At 40.3% G+C, this 22,158-nt stretch overlaps 1 protein-coding gene across 3 annotated transcripts in view; it reads right to left on the bottom strand.

Moving 5' to 3' along the window:
- Positions 1-22,158, bottom strand: part of unc5db (unc-5 netrin receptor Db) — a 189,676-nt gene that overhangs the window by 73,898 nt on the left and 93,620 nt on the right. For all 3 annotated transcript variants that reach the window (XM_061671017.1, XM_061671019.1, XM_061671018.1), the window contains exons 3-6: positions 12,300-12,443; positions 11,093-11,196; positions 3,112-3,292; positions 2,292-2,459 (exon numbers count right to left, since the gene is read on the bottom strand). In XM_061671017.1, coding sequence (XP_061527001.1) covers positions 2,292-2,459; positions 3,112-3,292; positions 11,093-11,196; positions 12,300-12,443 — 597 coding nt within the window. The remainder of the gene's footprint in view (positions 1-2,291; positions 2,460-3,111; positions 3,293-11,092; positions 11,197-12,299; positions 12,444-22,158) is intronic.

The raw sequence follows: 22,158 nt of genomic DNA, 5'->3' as shown, positions 1-22,158 counted from the left end.
AACTGTGAGGCTGATGTGCTAACCAGTCGGTCACCGTGTCGCCCTGTTTTAATTATGCATATGAAAATTAACCTTTTAAATCTAAGAACAACAGTGTTGAAAGTCTAAAGAAAGACTGAAAATTCAAATATTGAGTGCTTTCACAGTTATCAATAAAAGACAAAGAAAGGATACAATTCACACAATGTACATAGGTACAGTACATGTTTTAATACAGCCTGTTTTGTGGAAGTTTAATTATGGGGAACATCCACAGTCCTTCTACATCTACATCATGTTTTTGTGTCACACATGGATCAGCAAGTGATTTATGTTAGATTTTATTTTATTGTAAATTGTACAGACACAGATACCCACGAATAATCATACTGTATACAGAATGTAATTAATGTTGCCATGTATTATTTTTATTTGTTTTATATTTTCTTCCTCTGTTCTATTATAGCCTGTTTTTATTTTTTTCATTTAACATTTGTCATTTCCAGGTTATTTAATTTTATCTGAAAAAGTGAAGCATGTTTGAATTTGTTGTGTTTCAGATTTTAAAAGAAATTTACATCCATTTCAATACTACATATCCTCTCATGTCTGATCCAGTCACTCTCTCAAAGTTTCACGGACTATCACCTGGGGTGTAGCTGCAAATCATCTTATCGCGACAGCTCCACCCTTCCACTGCATTTCTCTATTTCTATTGACTGTTGTGGATTTCTACTAAAGCAATACAGTCATGACTTGTCTTGTGTTCAACTTTTGCACACAAGAAGGATATATGAATCATCAATAACGATCTATAGAGTGTAGTAAATAGGTTATTGGGTTTAGGCATCTACAGGTAGAGCACACAAATCTGAACACGGCAGAGTACAAGGGATCCATTGGTTTCTCCAGACACTGCACAGAGAAGGCATTTACACCTGACCATAAATTCCCTTGAGTCCAACTCAGGAATGAAACCAGTGGGCCACTGGAGCAGCCCTTTTCCAGTGGACTCTAGCACTTGAAGTGCCACACTACACAAATTTCAGATTCCACATTAAATTTCTCACCTAAGCAAACTAGTGTAATTTTTAACCCAAAGAAAAATATGGCATAATTATTTGCAAATAATACACCTACAGTATATTCAATTCAATTAAATGCAGCCCAAGATGAGGGATTCCAATGATGGCTACCAAAGAAGATCTTGAGATACCTAATAACTATATTTCAAAAACCACTCACCATCTGCAGCAGCAACAACAGAAGCAAAAGCAACATTTTTGTTTTCATTTACGATCGCTTCCGTGTTCGTCAGTCTAGGGTGCTTCTTAGATTGGCTACATTCTGTTCCACGTCACCATTCTCAGCGTCATAACTGGAGAAGTCGGAATCCCTCACACACACCAGTTTTGGTCGTAAATATAGAACACGTTCGTTATTTTAGATTGTGTGGAGTTTGCATGTTCTCCCCGTGCCTGGGTGGGTTTTCTCCGGGCACTCCAGTTTCCTCCCACATCCCAAAAACATGCATGGTAGGTTAATTGACAACTCTAAATTGCCCGTACGTGTGAATGTGAGTGCGAATGCTTGTTTGTTTCTATGTGACCCTCGATTGGCTGGCGACCGCTTCAAGGTGTACACAATACACTATGTCGACAAAATTCAGAGTACATGGTGTGCAATGCACATCATATGTTGTATATACTGTAGTAGGTTGACAGCGACTCAGTGTAATAACTTTAAACACCTAAAGGTCATTAAATTCTATGCTTCACTCTACATGGAGCACGTCATCACATTGAATAAGCAAGTCAGTGAAAGCACATGGAGTTAATTAATAGGTAAGTCAATCTAAATTGACTTACCTATTAATTAACAATCGTAAGTCGGTCTAAAAAGACGTGACAAAAAAATGACAAAAGACCTGCTGACTTACTTCCATTCAGAAGACAAATGCCTCTGTTATCCATAAAACTGAACTGATAACTGATATAACTAAATGTGACTGATTGGGAAACCTGACAATATGTCACAATTAGTTGATAATTAAATATAGATTTAAAACAAAGCTGCAACACAATTTATGTTCAGTAGGAGATACTCTTGCTGAAATGCAGATGTGCACGAGAATGCACGGGACAGTTATCAATATACTGTACATACTAGTTTTAGGATTTGTTTGCCATTTCCCAAACTAAATCACAAAGTCTTGTCATAATCTTTGGTATGTTATGCTTACTCTGCTCACAATATATACACAAATTTAGAAAGTTGTACGACAGTGTTGTACTTGTTTGAACGCAACTAACTTGGACATGGGGCGTTGCATGATATCTTCTGCACAGACATTCCCTCGCAGAAAGCTCCACCGTTCAGCGGTGCTGGGTTGGTACAGGTACGCGATCTCTTCTGCACACCTCGCCCACATGGCACATTACAAGGTGACCACTCTGTCCACAGGGACCAGCCACCATTAACTGGAGAAAGTTCAAAAGAGAGGACAGGAACAATACAGCAATTACTAATACCTATGCAGCCCTCCAGCATTGTAAACGCTAAAACAAACTGAGGTTATTACTGGCAATGCAACCTGTATAAGGAAACTGTGGACAAAAAATAGCAAACACACAGTGAGTAAACTTTATTCCTTGTGGTGGATATAAGGCTCCTTCTTTTCTAATTGCCCATTCAATTCCTAGCTCTGGGATTAAGATAAAGGCGAAGAGCGGCAGAAAACAGCCATTACATGTAATTGGTATTTCTAAAGGCAACACTGATTCATGGTGTTGGACAGGTTGGAGCCGACCACTTAGTGCTGGGACTAAAGCAGTTGCACTGTGGTCCTAAAGTGTGTGAAAGCCAAATGTTGAGAAGCGTTATCAAAGATAGTGAAACCATATTTAATTGCTAGAAGGACCTCAAGCAAATTAATCCTTGGTATAACACTACATGAGCTTAAGCCACAGGATCCTTATTTCCTTTCATACAGTATACATTCAGGCAAATAAGTTATATCACTCTTCAGCGGAATACAAAGATGGCTGCTTAATGAGTTGCGTAAGGGTGCGGGATCCCAATGAAATGTATATGAAGTAACTGGCCAATAAAGATTGCTGGGGTACAACATACCAAAGACTGTCACAGTGGCTGTAGTACTGCGTCTCTTGGCCACAATGTTGCTGGCCATGCAGGTGTAGTTGCCCGAGTCCGAGAGACGAGCCTCATTAATGATGAGGTTGTGGTCTGCCCTAGTGTCGATGTTGTCGTCGGTTTGGGAATTGACCACCTCTTCATTCTTCAACCATTCCACCTGTACAGCAGAGGCGATAGAAATGTGATCAGTAGTAATAAAGCAAACACAATAGTTACTTCAGGTTCTGCAGAGGCTAAACCCAGAAACCAAAGTATGTTGGAATTCTAAACGGATGAGTACCGAAGTGGGCCACCTTACTTGGGTTTTTACGTGACCTATTTCCTTACAGTCATTTCGACATAATAAAAACTGTAACTATTAAGACACATACAGTTTGCACAAAACAAATACATAACTTTCACATGTATGAGGGCTGGGAAATACTTGGATATTTTTAATCTTACTATTTTTAATCATCGTTTGAGTCAACATGACACAGATGGATATGTATGATGTAGGACGTAGTCTGCTCTCTCCATTCTAAATTTACACTCCCCTTCAAAGAATTTGAACAGTGAGGCCAATTCATGTATTTTTGCTGAAGACGGAAAACAAATATCAAAATGAGCTAGCCTCTAAGTTGTGTATATACCCAGATGTAAATACCTGGAAATAAAAGAAGAAATGCCCATTACTTGTTTTATATCCATCTTTCAATGTCAAACACAGATGTTTTCAGTCAACAACAAAAATAAAATAAGTATCCTATGTGTATGCTGCCACATAAGAACTGCCAAAAAACAAAGCAAAAATAAATAAAGATATATTAACGGTAATTGGCTGGCGACCAGTTCAGGGTGTACCCCGCCTCTCGCCAAAAGATAGCTGGGATAGGCTCCAGTACGCCCACGACCCTAGTGAGAATAAGCAGTACAGAAAATGAATGGATGGATGGATTTTAACAGTACTTTAACGAAATAAAATGCCAATGGTGTGGATATGTTTAAATTAGGGTCAGGAACTACAACACATTAACTTCACTGACTAAAGTACAGAAAAAGACTAAGCACACAAAAAAAAAGCCTGCATAGAATTACAGAGTTCTATGCACTTTTTTAAAATTTCTGTACTTCAGGTGACAAAACGTTCCTCAGTGGCCTAAGTACTAGAACACGATAACGCTGATGCTACTTCCTCTAGGGCTGTGTTACCCACAAGGAGCGGAACTCTGTCTTGGCTGCATTGAACCGCATGCCTGAGCCTGACGGGTCACCGCCTCCAGCACACGGAGGAGGTCCGCGTGGCATTCTCCAAGAATGATGACGTAATTTGTGTGGGCAACCCAGAGGTCGGTGCCAACTTGTGTAACGTCTAAAAGGGATTTGCACAAATTCCAGTCGACGATGTAATTGAACGATGGCGAGGTCCTTGCTGGACACTAGTGTGTACTTTGAACCTTGAAGGCCACCGATTTGCTGCACCTTTGTAAATGGTAAACTGGCTTTCATTTGTATGGCGCTTTTGTACCTTCAAGGTACTCAAGGACTTTAACACTGTCTCCATATTCACCTACAGATGACGCAGCATCTGGAGAAACTGGGGGTTTTGTATCTTTCTGAGGGAAATTTCGAGATGGGCTCAGGATTGAACCTGCGACCTTTCTGTTGACAAGCACTCTACCATCTCTTATTAGGTGCAGCACTTTGAGAGGAATGCCATCTGCTTCCATTACCTTCCACAATGAGGCCCGGTCTACTGAGTCAAAAGCTGCCTCGAAGTCAAAGAAGCTTCTGAAAGCACCGGCGCTGTTTTGGAGTATGGGTTCGTTGGTCTCATTGGAAATATTTGGAAATATTGGAGGAGTAAGTCAGGGAATGTCTTCGCCATGACATCGATAAAGCTAATGCCACTGAAGTTGTCACAGACTCTGCCCTTCCCAGTACTCAAGTAGGGTCATGAGGAAAGGGTCAATTCACAGGGCCTTTACATTTGGTTGGGTCAAAAGTCTTGAAACAGAGACATTCTTTTCTGAAAAAGATGCAGGTTAATATTTGAAACACGTTATCCATAAAACTGTGACGTTACAAACGTAACTACTCGTCAGCTGCAGTTGACCCTGCATTGTGGTCACAACTAGGCTCTACAACAAACATTCAACCCATTATACATTCAAGGAAAGCACTGTAACCAATTACAATCAAGAAAGAAGGTAACTAATTAGGAATTGTAAATGTAGTGATGCTTTGCTGCTTCTACACTGTGAAAATAGCTGCATCATTGCTTTTACAAATTGCATTTCATAGTGTGTCAGGACAGGCTGGGCTGACAGATTTATAGAACGCACGCAAGCACCATTCAAATTATGTATGAATGTAAATAGTAAGTGCCTGTGGGCATGCAAACCCTGAGTAAATAGAAATGACACATATGGCCAAGGGATGATGGATTGCAATATGTATGGACACGAATAAAATGATAATAAACATCATAACAGTGGTATCATTTCTTACATTGTGGTGCCCCCCCCCACACAAACTGTATTTCAGTTATGTGTCTTTCTATAAACAGCTGTTGTGAGACTTGTTTTTTCCTCAAGATATGGAAATGCAGCTACTGCAGATATTTTTCCTCTGAATTTTTTCCTTCAAAAATACTGTGTTCCTGACAATTAAGTAATCCTTTCCCCCCCAGTGTGCATTGGCATTAAATCCCCTTGCCTTGTCATAGATGAGAAAATGCATGATGTGACAGTGCCTAATTACTTTGTGATTAAAGTCATCAGTCACTGAACAGATGTTGTCAGAAGTGGCATCCCACAGTCATGACAATTTTCATTGTATGCATTTATTTCAGTTTTCACATGAATTAAAGAAGGCAATTACCAAGTCACACCAGTGGGTCCTTGCTGTGTTTTAGGTAGCATTATTTGTTCGCTTTAACAGCAGTTTGTTTTAAGATAGAAGACAGCCGAGTTGTAAGAGAGAGAGAGCGAGAGAAAGAGAGAGTGGCAATGCCTCATTGGCACATTTGTTTCAGTTACGATATGGTCTTCAGTGTCAACCTTGACAATGGCGTTTTGATGAGGCGGGATCAACATCAAGGGATCAACCCTGTGAATTCATTACCTAGACTGCCCCTGAAGGTGACCTCCCCCAGGCCTTCTCAGTGGCCGAGTCCTCCCATCTCCTTAAAAGTGTGTGCATATACACACACACACACACACACACAATTCATTCAGATGATATTTGCTGATGATTATATGCTGTAAAATGTGTTGGCTGAAGTCACATTAGAGGACAGAAATGCAGTGTTATGAGTGTCATCATTGAGATTTATGAGGGTGGTGATCAAGACCTTGCCAGCTGACACTTTCTTCCCCTACTTGTATGTTTTGTTGCTCCATTTTTTTGCCATTTGATGTCAAGGTGACCCAGCTCAAACAATGAGCTTGAGCTTCTGCTGTAATTAGAAAAAATAAACCTCTGCTGAGTCATGCTGAGTCAAGAGTTACAATTTAGCATGATTGCGTCCCCTTTGGCAGGAACTCTCAGCCCCCTGTAGATAATGTTTATTGCTGACACAATTTCATGGATTACACGATTGGCATTCTCTGGCCCTCAGAGAATGCCAATGATACCTTCTGGGAAGCAAACCTGAGGAGAGAGTGCTAATCCACTAGGTGGATTCTCCCTGAAACCAATCAGCACGACATGTATAGCCATTGAGTTCACAATGCCTGCAGATGCTTTAAAATCAGTTTGGCTGAGTGTGCCCATACAAACACGAGCCAGATAGCAGCAGGTAGACTCACAGGAGCTATCTCTGCCTCAGTGGTGGTTTCCTGTTCTGGGGGTTAATCAGAAAAAGATATGGAGGGAAACACAGAGTCAAGGCGACTCATCATCATCATCAGTGATGTGCCTCGCTTGTTTGTTTGCAAATGCCATTCTCCTCCCCTCTGAGACATGACATACTGCATTGCTACTCCAATGCGTTTTACCAGAGCTAACTAAAAACAGGAAGCTCATGGCTTTGGACTGGGAGGAAGTAGGGTCCTGACTTGGCTTTATCATGATGCTCATTATGTGCTTGCTAGAAGACCTTATCTGACTACTGCAATGACAAAATAGCATGCAAATAACAGCAAGGTTAGAAAAGTGAAAAAAAAATAAAAAAATAAATAAATAACCTTGAGTCCATGTGAGGTATCTTAATGGTAAATTGTGGATATATATATGGCAAATTGTTTGGGAGGATCATAACAATGTCTTGCTAAAGCTCAACAAATAACAGCTTGCATCAGAGAGCATTGTAATTTATTAGATTTTCCTGGGTGTCAAGGCTTAGACAGTCGAACCGAGCAAATACTGAAGATGAGGATTCATCTTGGATTAAAGAGTTTTGCTGAAAAAGTTGGGTTCCCATTTGGTTGTTCATTTCACACTTATTTTCAGAGATACACTTCAAAGGAATCTCATTATACAGAATTCTAGTGTACTCCTTTCTCCAAAAGTTAAAAGATCGGCTCTGTGTTCACATCTCTGCTTTTCTTGTGGGGATATTAAGTGAAGGATTGCTTTTGGATTGCCAAAACTAAAATGAAATTACAACTAAGAAACCACTCATACATTAGAGAGACCAATTTCAGTCTCTGATATTGGACATTATGCCAATATTACAAATTTGCATATTATATATTAAAATTATCTCCCATGTGTCCTAAAATATCAGTTTTAAGGTCAGATGATAAAGATGTTATGGGGTCAGTTAAAATTCATATTTGCATTGCTTATGTTATGTAATACATGCACGTCACTTCCAGCAAGTTTTCAACCATGGTTTAGCTAAAAAAAAAATTTTTATGACACATATTGAGCCCTCCCTGAACATACCCGAAGCTCAAGACTCTTGGGTGTGGTTACTCTATCCACCGCAAGGGCTACCAGAAGTGACCTTGCAATTGCCAAACACACCGTGCTACACTCTATACCCAATGGCGAGCAACGTGTTGGAATATGAAGAGGAGGAGGATTTCCAACTGAACTTGGCATCGTCAAACCGTACAGGTTTGAGCCGATCAGGAGGTCTGAACCTGACAGTGACGACGACGAGCAGCCAAGTAGCAGCTGTACAACAGAAAAAGAGAGTGGCCACTGGGTCGATGTGACGAGATGTCAAAAGCATGTATTTTTATACAGTCATTGCTTGAAATAATGGCACACCAGGGGTGCCAACATTTTTGAGCTGTTTCAGTGACACGGCACTGCCCCTCGCTTTATAATACGCCACAGAGAAAGTCTTTGCCCTGTCTGTTGGCTTGTCATATAGGCAAATACAGACGACCGTACATAAAAGTACTGCATGGGTCTTTTTTTCCTACTGCCCACTGCATAATAACCATAATAGAGTTGTAGGTATATCCAAGGAAATTCTCACCTCTTGTCTGCGCCGCTTCGCCGCCGCACCGTGGCGGCTGTGAGATTTAGTGCTCTTGCTGGCGGTGGATGCCCATAGGAAAAATCCCGATGCCCATAGGAAAAATAGTTAGCGCCGCAGCTGGTTTCAGCCTCTGCCTAACTACACCTGTGTATCCAATGCTTTCTGCTAAGTCTTTCTCAAAACACGCCAGTTCGAAGTGATCAGCGCAGAGTTTGGAATGCTTGCTATGCATCCATAGCTGACCACGTTTCTTCCCATGTCGATTGACTTTCCCTATCCGCTGGTCACGCATTTGGAAAGCCCAAAAAAAACTCTTGCCACTGCCTGAACCATTTGTACAACCAAATGCCACATAATAAACAATTGTGACATCGCTAAATCATGCGACAACAAATATACACGGACGGGAACAACAGCATGGAACAATAGCACACAACGCCGAATGAACAGGCTGTTTGGCTCGTGTGACGTCACATTGCCGGATTGAGCCGAAGACTTGAAGGCGCTGGATGCAAAAAGCAGAAGGCACATTCTGCATCATATTTATCAATTTAATTGCTGTATATCTACTATATAATCACTTTGAAATGGCCGATGTGGTTTGTAAAGGGGTTCTAGAGTTATCAAGAAAAGTTTTAACATCTTTGTCCTCTGACCTTTAATATTCGGATGCATGCACTATGCACTGATTAATTAATTAAGTAATTTGACAATTGTAAACAGTTTGTCTTAATTGTGCATGCATTTTTTAAAATCAGTGATAAAAATAATACAAAGGTTGTGATTTTGGTCGATACTACTCCAATCTATTTTTATCCACACAGTGGATTCTGTAGCACTGAGATGACATCAGCACCATCCTCCATTTCCATGTTGAATCATTTATACAGTGCAGGGCCCAGGACAAACCTCCACCAACTTTTAGATAGACGTTTTATGGTCACTGGACCATATCGAGTAGACGTTTGGTATTTTCAGTTGGTGACCTTTTTTCTGTAAGACATTTAAATGTTGTATTTGCCTCATGAGTCAGATTAGAAAGGTGATCCCGTTGTGAGAATTATATGATCGCTTTCTCAATGGGAGACACACTTGAATTTACCATTGGTGGTGATTAAAATGGTTAATGCTGTCACCAACACTCACACATGTAACGATAAATTCAGTGGCATCAAAGTACTTTAAATCTAAAATTTTAATCAATGTAAAATTGACCTGTAGTATCTGATGACAAATGAGACACTACTGATTGTGGTAGAAACCATTTTTGTGAAAAAAAAAACAAAAAACATGACTTTATTATCTCTCAATATCTGAATTTACATGTGGGAGATTCATCATTCGCTCCCTTTCTGATATGTACAGTATATGAAAAAAGACAAGACAATATTTCATGTAAATTGCTCACACATACACTTTGTGTTTTCCTCCCAGAGAGCTCAATAGACAGAAGATGACAGGCCCATGAAAATTAAATTACCCATAACTAAATTAGCCTATAAAACTTATTATTACTGTATTGCATGAGACACTAATAATACCCAGAATTACAAGTAGCCATATGAAATAAACTAATCGGTTGTTGTGTAAAAAAACAAAAAAAACACCATCAACATCAGTTTCATCTTCATAATTCACCTTCAACTAATTTGCATCTAGTGAGAAAAGAAAGACAAGCCTCAGTCAATAATGAACCTTATGTATGCAGGATGAGGGTATTTATAAATGGGACATTAGAGAGGATATAAATGTGACATATCACATCCAATTAGGAAGTGCAAATTCAGCCAACAGTAATCTTATCCACATAGAAGTAAGAGGACCAAACCTGATCCATCCCGGGTCGCTTGAGCCCATCCCAGCTATATTTGGGCGAGAGGCAGGGTATAACCTGAAATGGTCGCCAGCCAATCGCAGGGTACATAAAAACAAATCATTTGCACTCACATTCACACCTACGGGCAATTTAAAGTCTTCAATTAACCAAGCATGCATGTTTTTGGGATGTGGGAAGTCGCCGAAGAAAACCAACGCAGGCACAGGGAGAACATGCAAACACCACACACAGGCGAGGCCAGATTTGAACCAGGGTCCTCAGAACTATGAGACAGATGTGCTAACCAGTCGCCCACCATGCCGCCCAAACCTGGTCTTGTCCGAAAAATGTCCCACTTACGGTCACCCTTTAGTCAGTCCTAGAACCTATTTCACTTGTCGTTGAATATTTCTAACAATGGAATCTCACAAGATTCAGAACCATCCCGGCATTTGAAAGCAGTTTGGTTTAATGTTATCCCGCTATCTTTGCTGACTCAGTCACTGTCGAGAAAACACTTCTATTTCCCTTCAAGTGTTGGTACTGGCGGTATCAAACAAGTATATCAATCTCCTAAAGGTCATAGGACGCATCGACTGTCTGGGTTTCTGAGTTTAATCTGGATGAATAATGTGAGACACTTGATTCACATCTGCTCTGCTCAGAGGGAGTATTTGCTTCTCGTCTTTCAGGAGAGAGGGAAAGAGGAGTTTCCGTCATACCTCTGCCACAGGCACTCCCTCTGGAGGGCGACAGTGCAGAACGATCATCCCATTGATTGGCACTTCCTTCCCTTGGGGGTCCTGCTCAAAGTTTTTTCTCAGGTCTGTGTTGGGAGATAAGAGACAACGGTCAGGTGTCAAGTGTGATGGTCATCTTTACATCAATCCTGTCCAACTCAAGAGGGTCATGCTGCCCCTGTGTGGCATGACCTTCAAACATGATCAAGAATGCCATGGTCCTGTGCTAGGCGATCTGTCTACAAGGCGGTTTAGAGGACATATTGATATCAGCTCATGAAGGTTGCTCTGGGCATTCAAAATGATCATACAATTGAGAGATTTTTGTAGCAATTAAAAAAAATGGATTTCATAGATTTGCATTACAGTTGTTCAGCGAAAACCTAAAAACAAAATAATCAGTTTGTCCTGCAGTCACAATGTGCCTTTCAGCACTACATGAGTTTTGAAAATATTTCCTGTTGATCACAAGGGATTCTGTGCATACAAGAGCTGAAAAGTGGTCAAGGGCCAAAATAATAAAAAGCTTAACATATATTTTTAATTTAGCTTTCATTGAATTCCAGGTTTTTGCTCAAGACACATCAGCGTCTTTTTAAAATCGTCGTCATGACTGTGAGAAGAAAACATTGAAATGTTATGACGACAATCTGTCAAACAAATGGGGTTTAAATAATGAACAGATAAACAAATATTGGAATGGATGAGAATAGATACATATTATTACTGATTTAATGCCGCAAAGAACGTCACAAGTAGTTGGTTTGAAACTGTACGAAAGGTTAAGCATTATATTTTCTTGGATCTATTGCATTTATCATGTTTTCTTTGATAATAGGTTTTAGATTTCATGTGTTCAGACAAATGTTTTTTGTGTAAAGAAACATTCTCTTACCTTGCTGTCAATAATGAAGCAGTGACAGCTCTGACGAATGCTGAAGCATCAACATGTTACTAAGTTGACAACTGTTAGCTAGGTAAATGAACTTCTCTTTACTCTACTCTTTACTAACTTAAATACTTAAATAGTTTTCTGAACACAAGAAACCTCAAACTTATGAAATTTTCTTGCCCCACCCCCTTGTATTGCGAAAGTTTGTCTTGGGAATAAGTACTATAAAGCATTGCACCACTATGTCTATGATGTAATATACTGTAGCTGGAGCAGATGAATTACTGAAATACTCACAGGCAATGCGAACAGTAGCCTTGCGACTCTTGGAGGTACCTAGGTGACTCCACGCCACACAGAGACACCAGAAGTCCTCTGGGCCATGGAAATCCTCTACCTGCTGACGGGACACGTTGATCATCACCTCTCGCACCTTGAGTCCTGTAAACAGAGGAGAATGTTCAGGTTTTTTTTTCACATTTTTGTGTCTGGCGCAAACAACTAAATTGTGTCTGTTTTAATACAGTAGCTGAGACAACAAAGCCAATACAAGTTGGGTTTTTCTCAGTTACCAATCCTACTGGCAATGAATGATGGGAGCCAAAGCTCAGTGGAGAAAGAAGAGTTCTGAATAGTAAGCTTTATAATTAAGGTGCCTTTGAGAATTTACAATCAATACACTGCCTGTCAACTGTTATGGGTCAGTTATCCACATTTCAAAGGAATAGTTAAGAAGGCTTATTGCAGCCCTAATGAGGGGCACAAGTCAGTGGAAACTGTAGGCCGGTCCCAAGCCCGGATAAATGCAGAGGGTTGCGTCAGGAAGGGCATCTGGCTTAAAACTTTGCCAAAGAAATATGAGCATTCATCCAAAGAATTCCATACCGGATCGGTCGTGGCCCGGGTTAACAACGTCCGCCACCGGCGCCGTCCACCTGCAGGGCGCCGTTGGAAATTCAGCTACTGTGGGTCAAAGTCAAAGAAGAAGAAGAGGTGGAAAGCGGGTTCTTCGGCAGAAAGAGAAGAGGAAAGCACAGAGCCTAGAACTGAATGTGGGGACTTTAAATGTTGGGACTATGACAGGAAAATCTCGGGAGTTGGTTGACATGATGATTAGGAGAAAGGTTGATATATTGTGTGTCCAGGAGACCAGGTGGAAAGGCAGTAAGGCTAGAAGTTTAGGGGCAGGGTTTAAATTATTTTACCATGGTGTAGATGGGAAGAGAAATGGAGTCGGGGTTATTTTAAAAGAAGAGTTGGCTAAGAATGTCTTGGAGGTGAAAAGAGTATCAGATCGAGTGATGAGGCTGAAACTTGAAATTGAGGGTGTTATGTGTAATGTGATTAGTGGCTACGCCCCACAGGTAGGATGTGACCTAGAGGTGAAAGAGAAATTCTGGAAGGAGCTAGACGAAGTATTTCTGAGCATCCCAGACAGAAAGAGAGTCGGAATTGGTGCTGATTGTAATGGACATGTTGGTGAAGGTAATAGGGGTGATGAAGAAGTGATGGGTAAGTACGGCATCCAGGAAAGAACTTGGAGGGACAGATGGTGGTAGACTTTGCAACAAGGATGCAAATGGCTGTAGTGAACACTTTTTTCCAGAAGAGGCAGGAACGTAGGGTGACCTACAAGAGCGGAGGTAGAAGCACGCAGGTGGATTACATCTTGTGCAGACGATGTAATCTGAAGGAGGTTACCAACTGTAAGGTAGTGGTAGGGGAGAGTGTGGCTAGACAGCATAGGATGGTGGTGTGTAAGATGACTCTGGTGGTGGGGAGGAAGATTAGGAAGACAAAGGCAGAGAAGAGAACAATGTGGTGGAAGTTGAGACAGGACGAGTGTTGTGCAGCTTTTCGGGAAGAGGTGAGACAGGCTCTCGGTGGACGGGAGGAGCTTCCAGAAGACTGGACCACTGCAGCCAAGGTAATCAGAGAGGCAGGCAGGAGAGTACTCGGTGTATCTTCTGGCAGGAAAGGAGAGAAGGAGACTTGGTGGTGGAACCTCACGGTACAGGAAATCATACAAGGAAATAGGTTAGCTAAGAAGAAGTGGGACACTGAGAGGACCGAGGAGAGGCGAAAGGAATACGTTGAGATGCGACACAGGGCAAAGGTAGAGATGGCAAAGGCCAAACAAGAGGCATATGATGACATGTATGGCAGGTTGGACACTAAAGAAGGAGAAAAGGATCTATACAGGCTGGCCAGACAGAGGGGTAGAGATGGAAAGGATGTGCAGCAGGTTAGGGTGATTAAGGAAATATGCGATGGAAATATGTTGACTGGTGCCAGCAGTGTGCTAGCTAGATGGAAAGAATACTTCGAGGAGTTGATGAATGAGGAAAATTAGAGAGAAGGGAGAGTAGAAGAGGCAAGTGTGGTGGACCAGGAAGTGGCAGTGATTAGTAAGGGGGAAGTTAGAAATGCATTAAAGAGGATGAAAAATGGAAAGGCAGTTGGTCCTGATGACATTCATGTGGAGGTATGGAAGCATCTAGGAGAGGTGGCTGTGGAGTTTTTGATCAGCTTGTTCAATAGAATTCTAGTGCGTGAGAAGATGCCTGAGGAATGGAGAAAAAGTGTACTGGTGCCCATTTTTAAGAACAAAGGTGATGTGCAGAGCTGTGGGAACTATAGAGGAATAAAGTTGATGAGCCACACAATGAAGTTATGGGAAAGAGTAGTGGAATTTAGACTCAGGACAGAAGTGAGTATTTGCGAGCAACAGTATGGTTTCATGCCTAGAAAGAGTACCACAGATGCATTATTTGCCTTGAGGATGTTGATGGAAAAGTACAGAGAAGGTCAGAAGGAGCTACATTGTGTCTTTGTAGATCTAGAGAAAGCCTATGACAGAGTACCTAGAGAGGAACTGTGGTACTGCATGCGGAAGTCTGGAGTGGCAGAGAAGTATGTTAGAATAATACAGGACATGTACGAGGGCAGCAGAACAGCGGTGAGGTGTGCTGTAGGTGTAACAGACGAATTTAAGGTGGAGGTGGAACTGCATCAGGGATCAGCCCTGAGCCCCTTCCTTTTTGCAGTGGTGATGGATAGGCTGACAGATGAGGTTAGACTGGAATCCCCGTGGACCATGATGTTTGCAGATGACATTGTGATCTGCAGTGAAAGCAGGGAGCGGCTGGAGGAACAGTTAGAAAGATGGAGGCATGCACTGGAAAGAAGAGGAATGAAGATTAGCCAAAGTAAGGCAGAATATATGTGCATGAATGATAAGGGTAGTGGGGGATGAGTGAGGCTACAGGGAGAAGAGATAGCAAGGGTGGAGGACTTTAAATACTTGGGGTCAACCGTCCAGAGCAATGGTGAGTGTGGTCAGGAAGTGAAGAAACGGGTCCAAGCAGGTTGGAACGGCTGGAGGAAGGTGTCAGAAGAGTCTCTGCTAGGATGAAGGGTAAAGTTTATAAAACAGTGGTGAGGCCAGCCATGATGTACGGATGAGAGACAGTGTCCCTGAAGAGACAACAGGAAGCAGACTTGGAGGTGGCAGAAATGAAGATGTTGAGGTTCGCTCTCAGAGTGACCAGGTAAGATAAAATTAGAAATGAGCTCATCAGAGGGACAGCCAAGGTTCGATGTTTTGGAGATAAAGTTAGAGAGAGCAGACTTCGATGGTTTGGACACGTCCAGAGGAGAAATAGTGAGAATATTGGTAGAAGGATGATGAAGATGGAGCTGCCAGGCAAGAGAGCTAGAAGAAGACCAAAGAGAAGGTTGATGGATGTCGTGAGGGAAGACATGATGGCAGTTGGTGTTCGAGAGGAGGATGCAGGAGATAGGCTTACATGGAAAAGGATGACGCGCTGTGGCAACCCCTAACGGGATAAGCCGAAAGGAAAATAATTTAAGAAGTCTTATACACATTCAAAATCAGAAAATTGCTTCTGAAAGCATCACTAGAAATAGGCAGATAATCTATCCCTTATGGCAGGGGTGTCGAACTCATTGTTGGCACAGGCCACATCGTAGTTATGACTTTCCTCGGAGGGCCGTTACGACTGTGAACCCATATAAATGAAAGATTACACCATATAATTACACTATCCACAACACGTTGATGAATAACCAGTTTTGAAATCAGAAGCCTGTAAAAACATGTTTATCAACTATTACATTTCTTTTCAAAGGGGGATTGGTAACAAATAAATGCTTGCAAATATCTCAATGTCATTACACCAGAACACAATGAGCAATTTTGATTTGTAAGAGCAAAAACAGTACGCTTAATTAACCCATTTAATAATTATTTAATAATATGGAAGGCAAACCCTCGAAGAGCATATCGCTAGGGTCAAGCGTAAACCTCACATCTCCAAAACCATCACTTTTCAGGGAAAAAAAACAAACAAACAAACAAAAATGTTTGTTGAGCCATTAACATTGCATCATCAAAGACAGCAAGCCACTTTTAACACTTTATACGGGTCATTTATATGTACAAATAATATACCCACATTGGGACTGGCCAATAGTATTGATTTGTAAAAAAAAATATGAAATTGACCAAATTTGGACATAGCAGGTTACAGCCCGATGCCAGCGATATGTAGAACTATTGCGCAATCGACTCCAAGAAAAAAATAAATAAATAAAATAGTCGATTGGAAAATCCCCTTAGACGTCGATTGGAAAATCCCCTTAGACGACTCAAAGATGTTTGTGGCCCTGTCACAAAGCTTCAGATCACCACATGCACACATTTTAATCTGATTCATCGGTTTCAGCCAGATATGTGCTCCCACTACTCCTCAGAGTCTCAGTAGCCCACAGGACCTCATTCACTCTATTGTATTAAAGGCAAGACATGGAATGCAATGCAACTTTTGTCGTCCCACTCTAATAAATAAGGTTTTAATCTGACAAACTCTTATTGAAGTCAAACAGCTACAGTACATACAGTGGGTGCAGAGTTTGAAAAATACTGAGCATACTTCAAAATGGATACCAATTAAACACAACTGAATGGCAAAGGAGATCCATGTTGTTGTTCGCAGTAAAATTACAATGGAAACATTTCAAAATGGTGCTGTGTATAAATGACATAGCAACTATAATCACTGGACTTGTGGAGTACAGTACTATACACATTTACTGTATTTGTTGAAATACTTATCACACGCTCTTGTATTAATTCAAGTTTAGTTAATTCCAGTCCTTATTCACTGGACATCTTTAAATTATGAACCGTATGAATAATTCAAATCAAGAAATCCTTCACCAGAATAATATTTGACTTCTATTGATATGGTGGCGCTGGGATTTGAAGTGCTCCCCAAAAGAATTTATTCAGTAGCTTTATATGACATTACAGAAAATGTACTTATTGCCTTATTCCGACTGAGTACATTGCGGATCATTCGGTACCATACACAGGCATACTGGGAATACGAAGGGATGGTTTTTTGTAACTACCTAATGTAGCCACGTCTACTCCGTAAACAAATACTGTACAGTGCAGCTCAGCCTCTGGCTAGTGGACCGCATGCTAATGATTTGCATTTGGAAGGATGTCAAACTTCTTAAATACTGTAATTTGAAACAGCATCATAAAAACATGAATATTAGTGCATCTGGGAAAATGTTTAGTGCAAACACAACTTTGAGCAGCATATAAAAAGTCTCTCACTGGCTATTCAGAATGAGCCAAAGTAATCACAAAGGCTATTGGTATATTTATAGCATAATCATTCTGACTAACTGTTACTGTTGCACTTTTCTGAATAGTTCATTTCCTAAAATAATGACAAACTATTAACAAAAAGACTAGATTTAAGATGCTATATTATATACTATTCAATTGTATCTATACATACCCCACAAATATAGCATATTTAGTTTATTTGAGTCTTTGATTTATTGGAGAATGAAGTTAGCACTTTTGAGTTTTTTAGGTTTTATATTAAATTATATATCTTGCTGTTTGTTGAACTATTTTCCCTTATTGTACCAAATGTGAATCAAACTGCAACTTTAAAACCAAGGCATGTACTGAACCCTGATTTTTGGGTTCTCATTAAATCTAATTAAACTTAATTTGTATAGCACCTGTCATACGTAAAAAAATGCAACACAAAGTGCTTCACAAAAAAACAAAACACAACACTTTCAAAGGACAAAGTCAAACGTCAACATGTCAAGTCGATGCTAGGTTTAGAACAATGAGCAAAGATAAATTTAAACCATTTCTTCATTGTTCATGATGCAAACCTTTATCATAGATCAACAACATTATTTTAGTTTGTTCGTAACCTTTCAGATATACCATGCCCTTCCCAGTGTTGCCCTGCGGAATGTGAAATGTAAATATTCTAAGAGCTGGAAATGTAAAGGAGGTATCTGAGACAGCTGTATCACTACGGCATATCGTATAACCCTTTTAATGTAGAATATGTGCTGATATCATTTACGTTGCTTACATTTTTTGCACGACAAAACAATGGTTGTGAACCTTTTTTTTTATCTAGGTCTGGCTGGCACCTCTTAGTCGCACTTTCAGTAGAGAGTGAGACACAAACATAATTCATAATTTCTCAAGCAGCAGCTGAGGGCTGGCAAGTGACAGTGGGTGTGTGAGAAGAGAGATTGTGGAGAAAATAATAATTAATGACTTTCCATGATGGTGTAAAAAGCCTGAGCTTTTATTTAGAGAAAATAGAGAAAGAAAACACTGATGGCTTATGGGAGAGGGAAGCAGAAAGCATTGTAACAGAGCAGCATACTCTTTAAACTGGAACGAAAAGTGTTGACAGGTGGCTTGCCTGACAGACAGAGCTGAGTGCTGCCATTGCGTCATCTGTCATTCCGATTTGTTTATTGTCAGACCTTGTTGACAAGGCTCATTAGAGCAAACCACTTGATTTGTTTCTTCCCAATTTAGGACTGTTCTTTTAATTTGCTAAATCCATCCAAAAATCTCTATCTGTCTGTCTGTCTGTCTACCTTTACTGTATGTTTCTGTCGTGCCATCTGTCCATCGATCTGTCTGTCCATCAGTCTATCTGCTTGTATATTATCAATTGCTTATGTCATGTTGATGAAAACGTACTATAATGGGTCTATACTGAATAGTCTCACCCCCCACAACAGTTAGGCATTAGTTCATCACATAAGTTTTTATATGCAAAAGGTTAAACAAGCTGTCATATGTCAAGCATATTGCTATACCTACCATAAAACTTTCATCATCTTTGTTTTCCAGGTGAATCTTGACTTTCGCTAACAAAAGGAAATGTGTGAAGCATTAGATCAACCAATGATCAACCAGTTTTCTGAAATAGCTCAAAGGTGCATCTCACTGAACCATCAACTTTTCTTCTCTTCTATTCGCAATCATGGTCTTAGGTGTAGGAAGACAAGTGCAATGCCTACAACACTGCATGTACAGTGTTACATAAGGAGATTTTCCTTTGTTCACATTTCTATATTCTTTATCTTTGTGCTCTGCAGCGCTGTCTTTTCCTTTCTGTATCGCAATGGGATGGTCTATCAACAAATTACAGTGCAAACAGGAATGTGAATCTTGTCCAGGCTCTGGCAATCAATCTCCCAGATACACTAAGGTGTAACTTACAATTTAAAATAATTGTCGTCAAAACTTTAGTTTACAACAGAACGTCCCTCCAGAGTACACTGTTGTATTGACAACATGACAAAGCAATTGGACTGTCTTAGCGATACGCAATGACACATCGCCTTGTTATTCTGATGGTACTGACATGTTCATTGACACAGAACTTTACTTTTGAGAGATGAACTAAGGATATTGAGCAAGAAACTGGCTTTTGCCGTTAATCCAGGGAGTTTTGCTATCTGTACGAATTGTTTTGAGAAATGCACTCACTGTTTTACAAATCTCAAATATGGTTTGACTGAGAAAAACTGAATTATTATTTTTGTATTGCATCGCATTAGATTTTGTAGGTGTATCTAACGTGTAACTCGTGAGTGTATAATCATAACCAACCTTGTGAGGATGCTCAGAAGTATCAGCGTTAAGGATTTATCAACTAAAACATCTAGAAATGTTGGTAATGCATCAGTGATCATTTATGAAAATATCCAATCATGCTGTATATTTACCATACATTCACTTTCTGTGTTTCAAGGTCACAGATGAGCTGGAGCATATCCAAGCTGATAAAGGGCAAGAGGAAGGGTACACTTTTTTGTGGTCATCAGTCGATTTCAGGGGACACATAGACAAACAACCATTCATGTTCACACCTATGGGCAAGATTAGATTCTTCAGTTAACCTAACAAGCATGTTTTTTGGAATGTGGACAGAAACCAGAGTATCCGGGAGAAAACCCACACGAGCACAGGGAGCGCATTCAATCTCCCCACAGACCGAATCTAAGTTGGAACCTTGGACTGTGTGTGTAAATGTGCTTGCCGCATGCTGCCAGTATATAATTTTTAGCCCTTATTTTGTGAGTTTGTGGACAATGCCTTACTTGCAAATAAATAAGCACATCTGTAATTGGTGATCATTCAGTTTGGTGACAGACCTGAAAAAACAAGAATAAACCCAAGCAGGGCTTATGATAAAATTTCACCACTGGAGACATGTTGCGCTATTTAATGTGGGTACATAATGACTGTTAACAAAGGGGCTCGTTATAGCGCCTGTTGTTCATGTGACACCTATCTATGATCTCTTTGTAGCAGGCATGAAATAGCAGTCGGACCCTCAAGGCACAAATTAATTTGAGGTTCCTTTTCTATGCAGACATGCAAACACCAAAGGCATGAAAAAGGTGACCAAAAAAAAAAACAACAACAACAACATTGTAGGTGGGGTCTGGGGGGGATCCCCCGGACCCCAGCAGAGATTTTATTTTATTTTTATTTTAACATAAATTAAGTCTGGAAGACTCTGAAGAGTACAATAAGGAAAAATAAACAATTTTTTTTCACACAGAAGAACATCTATTAACACTGCCCAAGTAGATGTTGATGTACAAATTTAAGATTACAATACAATTTGCCTCATTTCTTTGCTTTTTTGTTTTGGCCTCCAACTTGACCCAGGCCCATCTCCACCTCCACCTGATGCCTGCTTCAAACTGCGCCACATGAATAGCATCCTCCTCTTGAAGCACATTCTGACAAAGAATTGACTAAAATCATGTCTGCTTCACTTCATTTTTCACTATGACCAACTTCAGACTAATCCCAAATGCATCCTCCAGGGAGATATTAAGTCCTTCATGTTTTACCCAAGGCGGCACGGTGCCCGACTGGTTAGAGCGTCTGCCTCACAGGTCTGAGGACTGGGGTTCAATCCCCGGCCCGTCTGTGTGGATTTTGCATGTTCTCCCCGTGCTTGCGTTGGTTTTCTCCGGGCACTGCCGTTTCCTCCCACATCGCAAAAACATGCATGGTAGGTTAATTGACAATGCTAAATTGCCGTAGGTGTGACTGTGAGTGCGAATGGTTGTTTGTTTGTATGTGCCCTATCATTGGCTGGCAACCAGTTCAGGGTGTACCCCGCCTCCTGCCCGAAGATAGCTGGGATAGGCTCCAGCACGCCCGCGACCCTAGTGAGGAGGAGTGGCTCAGAAAATGGATGGATGGATGGATGGATGTTTTACCCACATTAAGAAAATAAAATTCAAAAAAGAAATGAAAAGAAAAGAAAAAAGACTTGTACACATCTTACACATTTTGCCTGGGTAATCAAATATATGAGCACAACTGTGTGTTTTCTCATTTAAGAAATAAAAATAGGGCTATGATAAGTTAATAAAAATAAAGTATTATATGTTCAAATAAAGTGCTTAATAAATAATGAATAATTCCTTGAAAAGACTAACAAAATATAGATAATACTTCATGTATTATAATAATAATATATAATAATATAATACTTCATGTTTGATCATACAGGTAGAAGCAAAATCATGCATTGTAAAAATGCATTATACATAGGTAGAAGGGTTTTCCAGAATTTTTAGATCAACTTTGGGGGTGCGTTTATGTATGGGTTCACATTATACATGAGAAATTACAGTAAATACTTTATTTGATTTTTGATCACTTAAAAAAGTTACCTTTAATAGAGGAGAATTTTTCAGTTCTGCAATCGTGTAATTTCATTTTTAGTGCTTTCACATTTAAATATATTCATGA

This window comes from Phycodurus eques, chromosome 3, assembly GCF_024500275.1.
Source record: "Phycodurus eques isolate BA_2022a chromosome 3, UOR_Pequ_1.1, whole genome shotgun sequence".
Classification (NCBI taxonomy): domain Eukaryota; kingdom Metazoa; phylum Chordata; class Actinopteri; order Syngnathiformes; family Syngnathidae; genus Phycodurus; species Phycodurus eques.
Note: the sequence above shows the minus strand (reverse complement) of the source record. Positions and strands in the feature narration are given on the sequence as shown.